The sequence below is a fragment of the Pristiophorus japonicus genome, chromosome 1, assembly GCF_044704955.1.
Source record: "Pristiophorus japonicus isolate sPriJap1 chromosome 1, sPriJap1.hap1, whole genome shotgun sequence".
NCBI lineage: Eukaryota > Metazoa > Chordata > Chondrichthyes > Pristiophoridae > Pristiophorus > Pristiophorus japonicus.
Window position 1 is genome coordinate 70,213,580 of NC_091977.1, and position 19,768 is coordinate 70,233,347.

General features: G+C 41.0%; 1 protein-coding gene across 3 annotated transcripts in view; it reads right to left on the reverse strand.

Moving 5' to 3' along the window:
* Window positions 1-19,768, reverse strand: part of slc24a2 (solute carrier family 24 member 2) — a 299,828-nt gene that overhangs the window by 99,021 nt on the left and 181,039 nt on the right. For 2 of the 3 annotated variants that reach the window (XM_070856790.1, XM_070856809.1), the window contains exons 3-4: window positions 7,701-7,754; window positions 3,866-3,974 (exon numbers count right to left, since the gene is read on the reverse strand). In XM_070856790.1, coding sequence (XP_070712891.1) covers window positions 3,866-3,974; window positions 7,701-7,754 — 163 coding nt within the window. The remainder of the gene's footprint in view (window positions 1-3,865; window positions 3,975-7,700; window positions 7,755-19,768) is intronic. The other variant, XM_070856791.1, reaches the window with a different exon arrangement.

Sequence of the window (19,768 nt, forward strand, 5' to 3'; positions counted from 1 at the left end):
ACTAATGTGTTATATTCCGTCTTAATCTCTGATTAAACACAATCTAGCCACCAGATTGGTTTACAGTCGATTCTGATTATTAAAGTGACCAGTGATAGCCTTAAACTTGGCTATTTCCAACAGAGCTGCCCTCGCTTCACTGCCATAATTTGCTGGAAGTGCAGTGGAAGCCTCGCTTATGCACATTAACAAAGTTTCTGCCACACTTCTGCCGAAGTTATACCAGCGAAGTGGGAGGAGCTCCAAGGACATTCCTGGCCAGGTTTCTCAGCAGTGTGCTCAAATGCCCATAGTGCAGAACTGACTTTTATCTTCCTAGAGTTTTGTAAGGTAATCTAGCTGAGAGAAAATGAGAAGTGTGGACTGCCAGGATCTGGAAAAAAAAATCACGTCCTCTATGAAATTTGTCTGGGTGACTGAGATGGGGAATAGAGGACTCAGCCTGGTTTATTTCAGGCCTATGTGACTTCAAGAATTACAAACTTGATCATGACACATAGGTCACCAAAATTAACGAGCACGAGCAAACTATTATATTTTGGAAACATATGGGAAAGGCTGAATTTCCACTTAAATATATTGTGAATGAGGACTTTATTTTTCTTTCAAGCTGCTTTTCATCGCAGATAATTGGCTTTTTGGAAGACTATCAGGCTTGGATTTCTTGACATTCCTCTTTGAATCGATCACTTGGAGAAGTAATGAGACTGCCCAGTTATTGGTAGGGCAAGTGATTTGGCACAGCAGAACATTGGGAATTTCTATGCTCTACTACAGTTTTGCAAAAAAAAAGGCTTCAGAGGCAGCGAAAGTGTCCATTTCTGATGGCAACAACTCACTAATCCTAATTATTAGAGACTCTAGTTATCCTGATCAGGCTGAGACCGGTCTTCCCAGTGATGGCTCTGGCATGTCAGTGGAGAAACTAATGCCTCATGCTTGATGGACAGCTCAACCTGCATGGAAAGGATAAACAAAGTTAAAACTTCAAGCCTTAGATTGGACTAGTGAATAACAAAGCAATCAACGGGATGTGTGTAATTTTTTTGTCATTAAATGTCGACAGTTGGTGTACTACAGTGTATATTTTAGGACAGTGTATAATTAATTGTTTAAATTATATTCTTAACTCGATGTGTAATTACATTACAAGTGTCTCGTGATTAATAATTTAAGATAAAATGGGGCATGTTGGGATACTTCAGATGACTAATATCTGAGAACTTAGTACTTACCAATTTCCAACTCATCTGCCTCCATTTCATTCACACCATTGATTCAGGAGAAACCAGCTCAGCTGGCATGGTTTAAGTAGGGATGAAGGTCTTTTTGTGGACTGATCTTTCTTCTGTAGCATGCATGACCATCTTGTTTGTATGTTTCTTTGATACCATTAAAATGGTTCCAGCAATCTTTTCCACAGTGCTTCACTTGCAGAGGGCGGGCATTCTTGTATGAGGAATCGCACCTTAGTATCTCAAGTGCTGATTGTATTATATTCCTCTATTTGCATAGCTCTTCTCAGCAGCTTGGAAATAATCTTGTACTTTGCATCATTAGCACAGCTTTTGCATCATTAGCTGGTTTGTTTTCATTTGAAATGAATTGTTTTGCTGATTTTTCATAAACGGAGCAAATGAAAACATGAGATTTTGTCCTAATTCAGTATTTCAATGAACATACCATCCTGAAAACACTAGGGTAGAGAAATCAGGACCTCTTATTTTGGTGCCCACAATTCAGATGTGTCTGCTTAATCTATTTGTTTATAAATGTCATCTTGCACTTGATTTAACATGGACTCTTAATAATGTAAATGGGACATGTTAAAAAATTAATGTTCCCAAATTCTTGGCCAGTACAAGTACGTATTGCAGTTCCTTGAAGGATGATGGCATTTTAGACACATCAATACTGTGTGTGACCGACAGTTTTGCTGGAATTCATGTCCTGGGGAATTATGGATGGCTTTGTGTCAGCCTCCCAACTTTACTTTCCATTGAAATCGCAGGAGAGTAAAATCAAGTGGGGTGTAAAATGGACATCCAACCCAAACCTGCCCGTTTCCTGCAGAGAGTTAGGTTCAAATTAAATTTTAGTCTCTTGAAAATATACTTTCAACTCGATCATCTTATTTCTAGATACTGTCTGCCAGCTAAGAAATAGAAACTTGTAAACAATTTAGATTTTTCTTTAAATGAAAATAAAATCATAAAAGAACCAAAACAAAAATTCTGTTACCACCTTAATTTTTCAAATTTGACTACATTGGGTAAATAATTCTCACCATTTTTTTCTGGGAACAGTTTTTAATCCTAATTAAATCCTTTTAGATATGGACTGGGTACCTTTACATTCTGATTGAAGTCACCTACAATGCAGCCTTTTCCAACCTCAACTAAATACTCTCTTAGGAAAAGAATTAGTTAGTTAGTTAGTTCAGTTAGTTAGTACAGTTAGTTAAAAACCTCTAACCACTGGTAATTGTGTTCGATTCCAACCTAATATGATGGGGGTGAAAGTCCCTGTTCCTTAATGTCTGCTAAACTTTTAAGTGAAATGGAATTTATTCATTAAAATTCATTACTAGATGGGCTAAAGCTAATGGCACAAAATTACTCATAATTTAGCCACTGATTAGGCAATCCCATTAAAAAGAAGACACATGATGTAGGAGATATAAATGCTGCAATGATACAGTATAGGTACTTTCCTGATGCTGGGATTAATGTGCATCTTTGGGCTGGTATAATGACAGCTGGTCACTATATGTCATGCAGGCTATGCCTGACCAAAGCATGCATACCACTGTGTGTAAATGAAGAAGAGTTTTTTTCCCCCCCCCCATATTATTTTTCCTGGAGAATAAAATGCACAATAATTACCTCCGAAGTTGCACCTGTCCAAATAAAAGTTACAAGTAACATTCATGGAAATACTTAATATTCCAGTTTTTTTTGCAAATGACAAATACAGTTACCTGTACAAGACATTAAAAAAGACACAGGCAATTAGTAAATACCCCTTACCTTCTTGCCCATCAAATCTGAATCTATTGCTCATTTCTGTATGACATTTAATACTAGAAAAATGAAGAACATAATAGCACGGCTATATTGAAAAAAAACAAAGCCTAACTGTGTGAGCTGGAGATTACAGCTGAAGGCTTGAGAAAAAGTTTTAAACTTCTTTCAAACTAGATCTTACATTTGTGAAATCAAAGTAACATGGTATTGCCAGTCCGTTTCCAATACAAACCACAACCAAATGCCACAAAGGTGGCTCACTGAAGTATTCAACCAGCCTTCTTAGAAGGATATTATAATGGGGAATTTTGTAAATTGGCCTAGTCGTGGAACAAAGTTGATATTAGTCAGTCAAGAAAACTAATCCCTGTGTAGAAGACATTCAATTCTAATTTCTTCTATTTGTTTTATGACAGCCCATTTTGCACTCCAGCCAATTTTCTTTTCCATTCACTTCTACGGAAAAGAAAATTGGGAGGATTGCAAAATGGGCTGCCGATTTGCTATTGTCCATTTTGCACTACTGCCCAAATTGAATTTATATCCCAATGGACTCAGAAGGCAGCAATGCAATGTTCAGGCAATCCAAAGCAATTTTCTTTCAAGGCCAATTTTGGGGCAGGAGAAGGTCTAGCAGTATTTACTCTATAGTAGTTGCAAGTTTATGCTTTGTTTTAGCAGCAAGTACCACTTTGTGTTATAATAGACTAAAGATAGAGTGCATGCTGCCTAAATTGTGCAGTATATTAAATTTAGGCAAACCTGTTTGTAAAAATTCCTTACTGCACTATAAACAATTCCTTCTGTGCAAAGTTTCACATCAGAGTGTAGTAGGTTACCTTCAGCGAGTGGATCCAGAGTATTGATCATTAGCTGAAAGATGCTATTCCTCATGAGGGTATTGTGCAGGGAAGCTGAACTCCCACCCCGCTGCAGACGTGGCTTGGGCTGCAAAATAACAAAGATTCATAAGCACTACATTCCATTTTTTCTTCAGCATTTTGAAAAGCATCACTGCAGAGTATCTATAAAATGACAAAAACCAGAAGAAATAAAAAAACATACTTAATATCCGAGTTAGTTATGGATTTATTTTAGAATTATTCATTACTTTTTAATTGTTTAATTCCTGGTTTATTCCCATCCCCCTGCATATGGATAAACTTCAAATTCCAGTTAATGAGAGAAACACCACAGTGCACCATTAGAAATACCATTTCCTGACATGGAGATGGAATTCATTGCAGTAGAGCGATTAGACAGTTTATGTTATCTGTTTGTGCAGCAAGTGGACACTAAACATGTGTGATCCCATGCTGGAATACGGCACAGTGAGCTGATCGAAGGAGATAGCTGGGCACTTTAATCAGCTATTCAACGCGACCCGCTAATTCTGGCACAATACCCATTTGCAGAATGTTGCATTAGGATTCATACTCTTCAAGATTTCATTTTCTTCAAGATTAATATTTCTACAACATTCTGAGATAGGGTTGTAGACTATTCAAGTAAAAACATTTTGAATAATACAAGCAATATACAGCATCAACTCCATTTAATGTATGCAGCTTAGTGATGGTTTTCATTCTAAACAGGTTCCTTGAACCCACCAGCTGCTGGGCAAATGTTAAAAATGTATTAGGGAGTAAGTGTTACAAGCAGGATTTCTTTTTTTTTTTAAAGTTGCAAAGACCCCTAATTGACATTATTTTCCATATTTTATCTCCATGATGATTTTTGATAAACGACTGACTGCCTGCTTAAGGTGTCATCAAGGGAACTAATTTGGAAGGGTCCTTGAACTCAATGACGTGAGGAGACTCAATAACTATATTAAGCTAGCATGCTTCAGTGATTATGTGTGAGTGTGTGAAAAGACATCTTCACACATTCCCAATATCTCCTCCCAACCAATTCTCTCACTAGCAATGGTTTGACTAAAATTTACAAAAAAATTCATTTATTTGGAAGGGGATGGGGGAATACATTGAATATTAAAGTAAGCTATTAGTCTTTACAATTGTTAGTTTTTTTTATATAAAAGTGACCCAGAGTTTGGTATGAGGAACACAGCTCTTTTTGATATATATATTAATGACCTAGACTTGGCTATACAGGGCGTAAGTTTTTTTTTAAGTGCAGACTGGTGAAATGGGCAGCATATGGCAGATGAAATTTAACACACTGAAATGTGAAGAGATACATTTTGGTACAAAGAATGAGGAGAGGCAATATAAACTAAGTGGTACAATTTTATTGGGGGGTTCAAGAACAGAGACACCTGGAGGTGTAAATACACAAGTTTTTGAAGGTGGGAGGACAAGTTGAGAGGACAGTTTAAAAGGCACATGGGATCCTTGGCTTTATTAATATAGAGTCATAGAGTACAAAAGCAAGGGAGTTTTGCTAAACCTTTATAAAGTTCTGGTTATGGCTCAGCTGGAGTATTGTATTAAATTCTGGGCACCACACTTTAGAAAGGGTACAGAAGAGATTTACTAGAACAGCACCACAGATGAGGGCCTTTAGTTATGTGGAGAAACTAGAGAAACTGGGGGTTTTCCTTAGAACAAGTGGTTAAGAGATTTGATAGAGGTGTTTAAAATCATGACTGGTTTTGATAGAATAACTAAAGAGAAATGGTTCCCATTGGCAGAAGGGTCGGTAACCAGAGGACAGAGATTTAAGGTGATTGGCGAAAGAACCAGAGGCGACATGAGGATATAGAAACATAGAAAATAGGTGCAAGAGTAGGCCATCCGGCCCTTTGAGCCTGCACCACAGTTCAATAAGATCATGGCTGATCATTCCCTTCAGTACCCTGTTCCTGCTTTCTCTCCATACCCCTTGATCCCTTTAGCCGCAAGGGCCATATCTAACTCCCTCTTGAATATATCCAATGAACTGGCATCAACAACTCTTTGCAGTAGGGAATTCCACAGGTTAACAACTCTGAGTGAAGGAGTTCCTCCTCATCTCAGTCCTAAATGGCTTACCCCTTATCCTAAGACTATGTCCCCTGGTTCTGGACTTCCCCAACATCGGGAACATTCTTCCTGCATCTAACCTGTCCAGTCCCGTCAGAATTTTATATGTTTCTATGAGATCCCCTCTCATTCTTCTAAACTCCAGTGAATACAGGCCCAGTCGATCCAGTCTCTCCTCATATGTCAGTCCTGCCATCCCAGGAATCAGTCTGGTGAACCTTCGCTGCACTCCCTCAATAGCAAGAACGTCCTTCCTCAGATTATTTTTTTGCGCAGTGATTTGTTGTGATCTGGAAAGCACTGCCTGAAAGAGTCTTGGAAGCAGATTCCAAAGTAACTTTCAAAAATTACAGGGCTAAGGGGAAGGAGCAAGGAAGTGGGACTAATTGGATAGCTCAACCAAGAGTTGGCACAGACACTATGGGCCAAATGGCCTTCTTCTGTGCTGTATCATTCTATGATTATTATTCTGTTCACTTTTGAAAATGTGAAGCTTTCTAATGAATTAGTGCCAGCTGTACAGTCAGTCACAGGGATGAATTGTAATAAGCAATCTGCTAATCCTCAATTATGGTTTTTACTCTGAAAAGCAACATTTTCTGAATTTGAAAGCGACAGTGATCTGCAGCATCTATTAAGCTACTGTGCAGTCCCCACCCGATTTTATTCTGGAACTGGAATCTCGAGCTGATTACATAAGAACATAAGAATTAGGAACAGGAACAGGCCATCTAGCCCCTCGAGCCTGTTCCACCATTCAACAAGATCATGGCTGATCTGGCCGTGGACTCAGCTCCATTTACCCGCCCGCTCCCCGTAACCCTTAATTCCCTTATTGGTTAGAAATCTATCTATCTGTGACTTGAATACATTCAATGAGCTAGACTCAACTGCTTCCTTGGGCAGAGAATTCCACAGATTCACAACCCTCTGGGAGAAGAAATTCCTTCTCAACTCGATTTTAAATTGGCTCCCCCATATTTTGAGGCTGCGCCCCCTAGTTCTAGTCTCCCCGACCAGTGGAAACAACCTCTCTGCCTCGATCTTGTCTATCCCTTTCATTATTTTAAATGTTTCTATAAGATCACCCCTCATCCTTCTGAACTCCAATGAGTAAAGACCCAGTCTACTCAATCTATCATCATAAGGTAACCCCCCCATCTCCGGAATAAGGCTAGTGAATCGTCTCTGCACCTCCTCCAAAGCTAGTATATCCTTCCTTAAGTAAGGTGACCAAAACTGCACGCAGTACTCCAGGTGCGGCCTCACCAATACCCTATACAGTTGCAGCAGGACCTCCCTGCTTTTGTACTCCATCCCTCTCGCAATGAAGGCCAACATTCCATTCGCCTTCCTGATTACCTGCTGCCCCTGCAAACTAACTTTTTGGGATTAAATTAAGGCATTAACTCATGTTTTAATTAGCCCCCTTGATCCCTGCATATTCTATGCAGCTGGAAGCCACACCATTCGTCAAGTCAGTAAGTCAATCATTCTCAAGGCTCAACAATAACACGTACAACAATAAATTTCACATGCGTGTTCGGTGTTCAGACTTCTTGCAACAACAACAGAGAAAAAGAATCATTTGGAACAATTACACCATATGACTGAGGGTGGACAGCTAAGACATGTTAATGACTAGATATCACACATCACCACGATAACTAGTTACAATTGCTCCTACCGTGAGCATGTTGCGATCCTTCTGACCAGCATCGGCTTCCCGATAATTACCCGCCTTTTAAATAGTGAGAAAGGTGGGGGAAGTGAATAAAAGAATAAATCATAAATTAAGTGAAAGGAACATAAGTGAAGACACAATCAACAAAACAATCATAAAATAACTAACATCAGAAGAAAAGTTGTTCATCACAAAAAAAGTGAAAGAATTTCAAAGAAATTTTAGCAATGAAGAGGTTGAAAATGCTAGAGGTAATGTAGCCGACAGCCCAAGCAACACACAAAAGTTGCAGAAAGAAAACTGAGAATGTGTCCCTTTTGTAGAAGTAATTTTATCACAGTTCAAGAAATTGTTCGGATGTACAGTGATTGTTCAATATGCACATTAACATTCCCTGGTATAAATTATGCCACCTTACAATTTTACCTAGTTTCGACACAATCTTCACAAATTGTGGTTTTATTTATGAAAGCAAATTAGCTATATGGTCAACACACTTTCAATTTCCCAGTTTCAAGCAATTGGTACTGAATATTTCATACAAATAGTAAGAATTCTTTTGACGTAATAAACAGTAATTTTTTTTTTACATTTTCAAGACATGAGCAAGCTTGACAAGGCCACATATATTGCCAACCCCAAGTTGTGCTAAGGTAGTGGTGAGCCAACCACTGCAGTCCTTTCAGTGGTGGTGCTCCCACAATTGTGCAAAGTAGGGCAATTACACAAGTTTCCCCCCCACCCCTCCCTGCTCTCCCTTATTTTGGACCTTTGCAGCAACTATTTACAATTATTGAGTGGCTTGCTCGGCAACTTCAGAAGGTTTTAAAAAATCAACCACATAGAGCTACTTGTAGGCTCGACCAGATAGAGATGGCAGGCTCTCTTTCCTGAAGGGCAGTAGTGAAAATGTCGGGTTTATGACAACAGCATTCATGGTTATTTTTCTCATTCTACACGTTTGGATTTTAATTCGTAAACACTAGGTTGCTGGTCCAGTGCCATAACCACTATACCACCATATTCTTGATAATCCCAGTAGATCAATAGCTCTCATTATTATAAAACAGTGGAGCCTGCAGCTAAGTCCTTACGAAGGATTAATTTAGGCAAGTTTGAGTTCAAGTAACTTCAGTACACAGATATATTTATAACAGCTTGTATTAATTAGCTTTCATTACAATTTTTTGTCCAAAAGCATGCACTTTAAATAACATTTAAATGATACAACTGAAATAAATGGGATTTTGGCATATATTTGTCAGTGTCATATTTAAAAAGAGTTAAATGCCAGAATAGGTTTTTTACGAGCATATTGCAAGATGTCTAGTGCTACCGTCTGACAACAAGTTTCTAAAGCCTAAAATGGCATAACTGACCACTGTTCTGAAGAAATAGGGCCTCAGGCTGATATTAACAGCCAATCAGAGTTATCTACAGAATTTCATTTGGCTGTGATGTGCTATCTGAACAACAGTCTGGAATAAACTAAGTGTACTCCCCTTGATTTGATGACACACTAGTTATTCACGTAATGTAACCTTCTGGGAAAATTCATCAAATTTATGATTTAAATTCAAGGCAATGTCAGACAATGTCAAACTTATCCATCTGTCTCAAGTTGCTCAATCACCATTGTGAAACCTTTGTAGATTGAAAACGGGACCTTCTGAAAATTAGTCGCTAATAGAAAGAGGCGCGTAGTGACCCTGGCAGGATCATGGAAATAATTCTATGGTTCCTTAACTACTTCTTCCAGAGTTAGAACTTGAATTTAAATAAACTACATTTTGACTGTCTTATTTCATGGTAATCAGCTGTGGAGTATCACTCAACAAACTTGCAGTGATTCTATTATAAAATCATTAATTCTTAGTACAAACGTCAGTCATCAGCAACACACAGCTCTTGTCTGCAGTGATCCTGCTGCCAGTATCTGACCATAAAAAAGATTACCAAGTATGAATGAGAAAAGTACATTGAATGCTTCAAGACTATTCCTCACATTGGTTGGTCATGAACAATTTTGCTCTATTATGGACTCTACCCAGGTTAAAGGTAAAACATCATTGAATTTCACCCTGACCCCCCAAAATACTCCAGGATATCAATCTAACATTTAAGCCTTTATCCTTCAAATATGCTGCATTTCATAACTGGCATTCTCATGGCCCCTCCAGCAAAACAGCATTGAACTCCACAGAGTGTTTGATCATCTACATCTGTATTAGCCTGACAGCATTTAGTCTTGTTTTAACCAGATATTGATCGTGTTTTTTTAAAAAAGTTAATCAATACACTATTAAATTCTTTTGATGGGATTCTTTTCCACAGATCTCCTATTCTGTTGCACACACCTCCATACCTGCACAACCAAAAAATACTAGAACAGCTGATACAGCCTCAAAAAGTCTGACAGCTCCAAATAGTCCTGAATGTAGGCCTTGACGTGTGAAGAAGAGATCTGCACTGAAAATTCAGTGGCACACATGGATTTGTAGGCATACCCAATATTTGATAATTTTTATATCAAGGGAAAAATCTAAATTAAACAAAAGCATAGTTTGCAGCAGTAGTGATTTTTTGAGTTACTGAAGGGGGATGCGAGTGGTGAAGGTACAGACCTTTTGGTGGTGGGGGTGGGGGGGGGGTGCGCGGAAGATATCTGGGGCCATGTTCCCCCCAAAATGTTGTTTAGTTCACTTTATTTGGTACATTTTCTGGCATTTTGAAACCCACTGTGATTCTGCCTTTAAAACCAAAAATAATTTCTCCTGGAAGGGTTGGCGGTATATTAAATATGAAAATACAAGGTGGGGAGGGGTGGGGGGGGGGACATTTTCATCTTCACTGTTTGAAACTGGTGGAGAGAATTGCCCGCCCATTGTAGAACCTGCCCAAATTTTATCCCATTGAAATCAATGAAAATAAAAATCAGGTCGGTTCTAAAGTGAGCGTGTGATCTTCCTCCACCAGTTTACCACCCAAGCAGTGATCATCATGGTTTTCTACACTATTTCCCTCCAACACCTCTGCTCCATTGTCCAGCTCAGTGGGACGGCCCTCACTTGGTTCCATTCTTACCAATTTGAGTGTAGCCAGAGCAACACCAACCGTGGTTTCTCCTTCCACCCCACACTATTATCTCTACAGCTCCCTACGGATCCATCCTTGGCCTCTGCCTCTTAATCATTTACACGCTGCCCCTTGGGGACATCATTCACAGACATGGGGTCAGCTTCCATCTGTACGCTGATGCCAGCTAGCTCTATCTTTCTACCCCGCACCCGAAGCTGCTCCATCGCTTCAGTATTGTGATACTGCTTGATCAATATCCAGTCTTGAATGAAGTGCAATTTCCTCCAGCAAAAATTTGCGAAGACCAAAGCTATTGCCTTTGGTTCCTGGCACACACTCCATAACCTTGCCACCTGGTACACTCATAATAAAGGATGAAACTGAGTACTGTGTACAATGAGTAAGTGTGACCTTAGCTCCTTTAATAAGACTCCAGAGTGCAGGTACCTCATGGATGGCCTGCTTATATGCTGGGATCCCTTGGGACTCCAACAGGTGGGCCCTCTGGTGGTCAGGTGTCATACAGGTACAAGGGGTTAAATACACAACACCAATTTACCAAAATTCCCTGGATTCTGGGGAGCTCCCAGCAGATTGGAAAACTGCAAATGTAATGTCCCTATTTAAAAAAGGAGGCAGGCAAAAAGCAGGAAACTATAGACCAGTTAGCCTAACATCTGTGGTTGGGAAAACGTTGGAGTCCATTATTAAAGAAGCAGTAGCAGGATATTTGGAAAAGCAAAATTCAGTCAGGCAGAGTCAGCATGGATTTATGAAGGGGAAGTCATGTTTGATAAATTTGCTAGAGTTCTTTGAGGATGTAACGAACAGGGTGGAGAAAAGGGAACCAGTGGATGTGGTGTATTTGGATTTCCACAAGGCATTTGACAAGGAGCCACATAAAAGGTTACTGCACAAGAAAAAAGTTCACGGGGTTGGGGGTAATATATTAGCATGGATAGAGGATTGGCTAACCAACAGAAAACAGAGAGTCGGGATAAATGGTTCATTCTTTGGTTGGCAACCAGTAACTAGTGGGGTGTCGCAGGGATCAGTGCTGGGACCCCAACTATTTACAATCTATATTAACGACTTGGAAGAAGGGACTGAGTGTAACGCAGCCAAGTTTGCTGACGATACAAATATAGGAGGAAAAGCAATGTGTGAGGAGGACACAAAAAATCTGCAGTAGGACAGAGACATGCTAAGTGAGTGGGCAAGAATTTGGCAGATGGAGTATAATGTTGGAAAGTGTGAGGTTATACACTTTGGCAGAAAAAAAAATCAAAGAGCAAGTTATTATTTAAATGAAGAAAGATTGAAAAGTGCCGCAGTATAGCGGGACCTGGGGGTACTTGTGCATGAAACAAAAGATTAGTATGCAGGTACAGCAAGTGATCAGGAAGATCAATGGTATCTTGGCCTTTATTGCAAAGGGGATGGAGTATAAAAGCAGGGAAGTCTTGCTATAGCTATATAAAGATATTGGTGAGGCCACACCTGGAATACTGCGTGCAGTTTTGGTTTCCATATTTACATAGAACATAAGAATTAGGAACAGGAGTAGGCCATCTAGCCCCTCGAGCCTGCTCCGCCACTCAACAAGATCATGGCTGATCTGGCCGTGGACTCAGCTCCACTTACCCGCCCGCTCCCCGTAACCCTTAATTCCCTTATTGGTTAAAAATCTATCTGTGACTTGAATACATTCAAGCAGGGAAGCTTTCATCAGGGAACTCCACAGCGAGCACCCAGGCATCGTGCTGATGAAGGCCATTGCCCGGTCACACGTTTGGTGGCCGGGAATTTTTTTCAGACCTGGAACACTATGTTCGCAGATGCACGACGTGTGCTCAGCTGGAAAATGCCCCCAGGGAGGCCCCGCTCAGCCTGTGGCCCTGGCCCACCAGGCCATGGTCATGCATTCACATAGACTATGCAGGTCAGTTCATGGGGAAACTGTTTCTCATCGTGGTCGATACGTACTCGAAATGGATCGAGTGCATCATTTTGAATTCGTGCACGACATCCACCACTGTGGAGAGTCTACGTGTGGTCTTTGCGACCCACGATTTGCCGGACATCCTTGTTAGCGATAATGGCCCATGTTTCACTAGCTATGAATTCCGGGAGTTCATGTCAGGTAATGGCATCAACCATGTCAGGACAGCACCGTTCAAGCCGGCCTCCCATGGCCAGGCAGAACATGTGGTCCAAATCATAAAACAAGGCATGCTCAGGATTCAAGGTCCCTCCCTTCAATGCCGTCTATCGCGCCTCCTGTTGGCCTATAGGTCCCGACCACACTCGCTCACGGGGGTCCTGCCCGCGGAGCTCCTTATGAAACGTACACTCAAAACTCGGCTGTCCCTCATTCATCCTGTCTTGTCCGACATTGTTGAAGGCAAGCGCCAGTCCCAAAATGAGTACCATGACCGTAATTCAAGGGAGAGATGTATAGAAATTGGTGACTCCGTATTTGTTCTCAATCACACTTTGGGGCCCAAATGGCTTGAAGGTACTGTAATAGACAAAGAGGGGAAAAGGGTCATCGTGGTTAAACTTAACAATGGTCAGATATGCCACAAGCATCTGGACCAAGTTAAAAAAAAGGTTCAGAATGGACTCTGAGGAACCTGAGGAAGATCATGAGATGGTATTTACACCACTGTCAGTGAACGAGCAACAAGAACATTCAGCAGCATGCTCAGTCCCTGCGGTCAGCCCAGACAGGCCGGAATCACCACAGGGGACAGACACACAGGCCAAAGCTCAACAGCCAGAGCCCCAACTGCAGTGCTCCACGAGAGAGTGCAGACCACCTGAAAGACTTAACCTGTGATCCCAATAAGATGTTGAGGGGGGAGGTGATGTCATGTATGTAACCTTCATGTAACAACACTGCAATTCTGTAATACTGTATATACTTGAGAAATGCAATCATTGACCACAGGGGGTGAACTTGTGGGAGACACTCCTCACCTGGTCATCTAGGTATATAAAGGGAGGTCCCACGCAGGGTCATCACTTCTTGGTCCTGTGAATAAAGGTGCCGGTCACAGAGTGACCTTGTCCATAGAATGTGCCTCGTGTGGATTTGTGGTATTGTGTAAGGACTTTACAGGAGGCAGTTCAGAGAAGGTTCACGAGGTTGATTCCGGAGATGAGGGAGTTGACTTATGAGGAAAGGCTGAGTACGTTGGGCCTCTACTCATTGGAATTCAGAAGAATGAGAGGTGATCTTATCGAAACGTATAAGATTATGAGGGGGCTTGACAAGGTGGATGCAGAGAGGATGCTTCCACTGATGGGGGAGACTAGAACTAGAGGGCAGGATCTTAGAATAAGGGGCCACTCATTTAAAACTGCGATGAGGAGAAAGTTCTTCTGAGGGTTGTAAATCTGTGGAATTCGCTGCCTCAGAGAGCTGTGGAAGCTGGGACATTGAATAAATTTAAGACAGAAATAGACAGTTTCTTAAACGATAAGGGGATAAGGGGTTATGGGGAGCGGGCCGGGAAGTGGAGCTGAGTCCATGATCAGATCAGCTATGATCTTATTGAATGGCGGAGCAGGCTCGAGGGGCCATATGGCCTACTCCTGTTCCTATTTCTTATGTTCTTATGAATTCCATCCTCCACCCTGGACACTATCTCAGGTTGAGCCAGACTATTTGCACCCTTGGCGTCCTATTTCATCCAAGCTCAGCTTCTTTTCATCATGAAGACCACTGATTTCCACCTGCCTCTGCCCGAGCTAATTTACCACAAACCTCTCATCCATGCCTTTGTCACGTTCAGACTCAACTATTCCAATGCTCTCCTGGCTGTCCTTCCACCCTTCAGTCTTTGTAACCTTCAGCACATCCAAAGCTCTGCTGTCCATATCCTACTTACATCAAGTCCATTCTTACTATGGGCAGAATTCGCTGCTGCATTTGCCTGTGTAAAGAGTGACTGCATTGCAAAACTATTCCATCGGGTATTAATCATGTTGGAAAATCCTGATTATATAATCAGCTTGGAATTTCTTTGTGCAACTATGGTGTAATCCAAAGGAAATTTGCTCATCGACATTTCAGTACATGCAAATTTCCTCGATCGTCTGCGCTGCTTTGGGGATGTGTCCACAAAACCCATTGCTGCTTACTTACAGCACTCCATCCCCCCCATGCAAAGGACCAGCTCACGTGAGTTTCCAACAGTTACATCAGTAATGTACTGGCATAGATTTACTCCCTTACATTTAGGAGCATAACAGCTCAAAGACATCCAATATCCGCATAAGTGAGTTTTCTGGAGTTTAATTTTTCTTCGAGACCTGCACTATACTAAACCAAAGCACAGCCAATCTCAGTGCACCAAATGTTTTCATACCTAACCACCCAGCTCCACACATTCAGAAGGACTAAGCAGCTTGAACTGGTACACTACTGTTCTGCACAATAATAGAAAAGAAAGAGGAACAGCAGAGGCAAGAGTATCTTAGAGCGAGGTGCCATGGGAGAAGGCAGCAGCCCACATGCTGTTGCCCCTATTGGTGGGCCTGCATTTGTGCTTCTGCTTGTTTTACATTCTGGCATAGGCAAATGAGCTCCGCAAGAAATTTCAGCCCAAGTTCCCAGCGGCAAGATTGCCGTAGAAACCAGCATAATTTCTGCACAAGTGTGATCCGTGAAAATCTGGGGTCGCTAAGTTGCTATATAAATGTATGTTCTTTCTTAAGTGCGGTTTTGAAGTTTTAAAGAACGTTTAAAGAAAATTGTTAGTTCACGACTACATTAATCAATTACAATGTCCCTAGGGCCATTCCTCCTGTGCACTGTCTACTGCCAAAGTTACATGCTGTTGTTTCATTCTAAGTTTTGATTTATAATTGCATTGCGTGGAGAAGTACAATCAATTATTTTGGCATGGTTGCAAGTTAGGTGTTTACAAAATAGTGCTTGTACCTGAAAATAGGATGATCTTTACTAATATCTTCTCATGGCATTTCGATGAAGATTGTTGCAATTTGATTTCAACTACCAAGTTGTCAAATGTGGGAGAACAACGTCTTGGCTGGGTAAATTGCATTGCCCAATTAGATAATAAGAGGAATAAAAATGAGCCCTAAATGTGAACTCTTATCTGGCTATCACCTCATTGCCTTCCACACCAAGTCTCAACAGGTTCATTAGTACAGCAGCTACCTGACTGAGTCCTAGAGCTCACTCAGGTCTAATAATCATGAGAGTTGCTTCAACGGACAGGCAGATTGCTTGCAAGTACCCTACTAGTACAATATCCAGTGGGAAAATAACTGGTCCATTTTCTTGGTCAACTGAATATTCTGTTCAGATGTTTCTGATGTATTTGATCATTTGTTACTAAAAAAGCAGACATCGATCACTCAAGCTTAGACATATGTAGTAGGTTTTATATTGTTCATATTCGTATTTCAGGAAGGAGTTTGAAGCCTAATAGCTTGAGCCTGAATCATGTTCATGATGACAGATACACATGAGGGCAGCCGCCAAACAAATGGAAAATTGTGTGAAATCAATAAGTCACTGATTTAAAAAAAAAAATTAGTGAACTAGACAATCCAGCAATTCTGTTCGCTATAAAATAAGTCAACCTTTTTTTAAAATCACATTCATGAGGATTTTTTAAACCAACTTACTTCACCTGCTTTTTACAAAGGTGGATAAGCAGAAATGATCACACAAGGAATTCTAACTAGTATCCCAGCTTCTCTGACCTTCTGCTTCAACAAAAACTTAGCTGCATCTTTTGTTCTGTACAAGAAATAAGTGTTTAAACAAAAATTACTGCTGAGACTTTTAAGCAGACACCATTCCAATGAGACAATCTCTTTAAAAAAAAATTAGCACCTCAAAAATTGAAGAGATTCAATCTCTCGTTTGTTTCAAAGCCGAGAGCTGATTTACAATTCTCTTTGGAGACGATTGTGGTGCCCGCCTGGTTTTGACTTTACAAAGACTTCAAAGAAGTCTATACACTCATTGCCTAGTGAAATGATTGCAGGCCTCTTGGGGCACGTTTAAACTGTATTCTCCACAATTTTTTTTTCGAAGGGGAACAAAGAGGTAACACTTGAGAATGAGAGAAGCATTTTAACATGTCACTAACATGTCAGTGATATGGACAGGGAAATCAGCTGGAGAATTGTCAGAATGAAGAAATAAAAAAACTGCAGTTCCATGCACCATTAATTCAATTTTAACAGATCACTGTAAAATTAAACTGTTCCCTTTACCTCTGGGGTTTTACTATGTCACTTTGATGTGAAATGTTTAGACATATGTAGTAGGTTTTATATTGTTCATAATCGTATTTCAGGAAGGAGTTTGAAGCCAAATAGATTGGGCCTGAAGCATGCTCATGATGACAGATACACATGAGGGCAGCCTCCAAACAAATGGAGAAGAGTGAAATTAATGAGTAATTTTTATTTGATGAAATTTGAGTTTCTGTTGTAGCTTCTGTTCAATCATTGTATACTACTTGTAGTTTTTTTTTTAAAACATGCTGGTTTGATGGTCACATCATAAGTCAGTATATTTTTTCTTGGCTTTCTTAAAAAAAATCCAATCACTAATTTTTCTCTTAAAATTAAAATGCGTCACTGCTCCCAAAACCTTCACATTGCCAGCTAAACCGCCAAGACCAGAGGAGGCAGCAAAGGATAGATACTTGGGAGATCTCAGAGGTGATAATGTGGGGAGGAAAGAGAAACCATTGCTGGAGTTGTACACACTGCAATTGTTAGGTAGGAATTAAGTCATGTAAAGATAGCCACATGGAGCTGAATGATGGAGAAGAGGCATTGAAGGAGGATGGTATAGTCAATGGAATTAAACAATGCGGAAAGGTCAAGGCGGTGAGATGGAATAGTGTACCGCAGTCAGAGAGAATGTTATTCAACTATGGCTAGGGCTATTTCAATGCTTTCAGAAGGATGAAAGCTAGACTGCAGAGATTTGGACAGCAAGAGATGAGCATGGAGCTGGGAGGCAACAAAGACCTTGGATAGGGAAGGAAGCGTGGAGATGGAGGGTAGTTGTGGAGGAAAAATGGGTCAGCGGCAATGTTCAGCATAATTTTTGGGGGCTGCAAGGCCCCTTTAACAGGCTGCACATTTTTCTCAATTTAAAAGCCGTCTCACCGGTTGCATGGGACCCGTGGAGCGCTGCGCAGCCGTGCACCTTAAAAGGGGAACAGTGGTCAGGATGAGTTTTTGTGAGGAGGGGCAGCGACAGCGATTTTGATGGGGAAGGGGTTGATGCCTCAGAAAAGGGAACCAACAAGGCCAGGATGGAGAATTAATGGCCAGGAGTTCAGTGGGGAAGAGATTGAGGGAGTAGTAGATGAAAAGGCAAAGGGAGTGTGGGAGATGGGGAGGTCACCAACATCTTGTGTAGCTACCATCACTGTAGCTTCATGGTGAGGCAGGTAGAAATGCGATTCAACTGAAGGGCTGGCTGATATTTTCCGTCTTGCCCCATTCCAAATGGAACAGCTTGTTACTGTGCATTGCGCCACCTAGCGGCCCATTTGAGAACCATCTTCAACCAAGTGAGGTAAGGCAATTACAAGTAGGGAGTGGAGAAGAAATTCTTTCACCCAGAGGATGGTGGGGTTTGGAATGCACTGCCTGAAAAGGGTGGTAAAGGCAAAAACCCTCATCGCATTTAAAGTATACTTGGATATGCAGTTGAAGTGCCGTGACCTGCAAGACTACAGACCAATGGCTGAAAAGTGGCGTTAGGCTGTATAGCTCTTTTAGCCGGCACAGACACGATGGTCCAAATGGCCTCCTTCTGTGCTGTAAATTTCTAAAATTTTCTGAGTTATTTTGTGACTTGGTTTGGAATCAAGTATTTAATCAAGAAGATTATCTCACAGAACCTTGAAAATCCTAATGCTTTAAAAATCCCCACCCTTTAAAAAAAATGGATTAAAATAAAGCAACATGGTCAAAAGGAAAAAAAAACTTCTATTTGAGGTCCTGGCTCTAAATATTGATTCTTGACTGGTTTCAACTAATTATGTACTGCTGTGGTCCAGTCTGCCTACATTGGTATTATACTTTAAATATCAAATGGTTTTTAAGTCGTGCACATACTATTAAATCATCAGACACATGCTCCAGTAACATTAGTGTTTCAAATAATGATCAACAGTATACATAAGAACATAAGAATTAGGAACAGGAGTAGGCCATCTAGCCCCTCGAGCCTGTCCGCCATTCAACAAGATCATGGCTGATCTGGCCGTGGACTCAGCTCCACTTATCCGCCCGCTCCCCGTAACCCTTAATTCCCTTATTGGTTAAAAATCTATCTATCTTTGACTTGAATACATTCAATTAACTAGCCTCAACTGCTTCCTTGGGCAGAGAATTCCACAGATTCACAACCCTCTGGGAGAAGAAATTCCTTCTCAACTCGGTTTTAAATTGGCTCCCCCGTATTTTGAGGCTGTGCTCCCTAGTTCTAGTCTCCCCGACCAGTGGAAACAACCTCTCTGCCTCTATCTTGTCTATCCCTTTCATTATTTTAAATGTTTCTATAAGATCACCCCTCATCTTTCTGAACTCCAACGAGTAAAGACCCAGTCTACTCAATCTATCATCATAAGGTAACCCCCTCATCTCCGGAATCAGCCTAGTGAATCGTCTCTGTACCCCCTCCAAAGCTAGTATAACCTTCCTTAAGTAAGGTGACCAAAACTGCACGCAGTACTCCAGGTGCGACCTCACCAATACCCTATACAGTTGCAGCAGGACCTCCCTGCTTTTGCACTCCATCCCTCTCGCAATGAAGGCCAACATTCCATTCGCCTTCCTGATTACCTGCTGCACCTGCAAACTAACTTTTTGGGATTCATGCACAAGGACCCCCAGGTCTCTCTGCACCACAGCATGTTGTAATTTCTCCCCATTCAAATAATATTCCTTTTACTGTTTTTTTTTCCAAGGTGGATGAC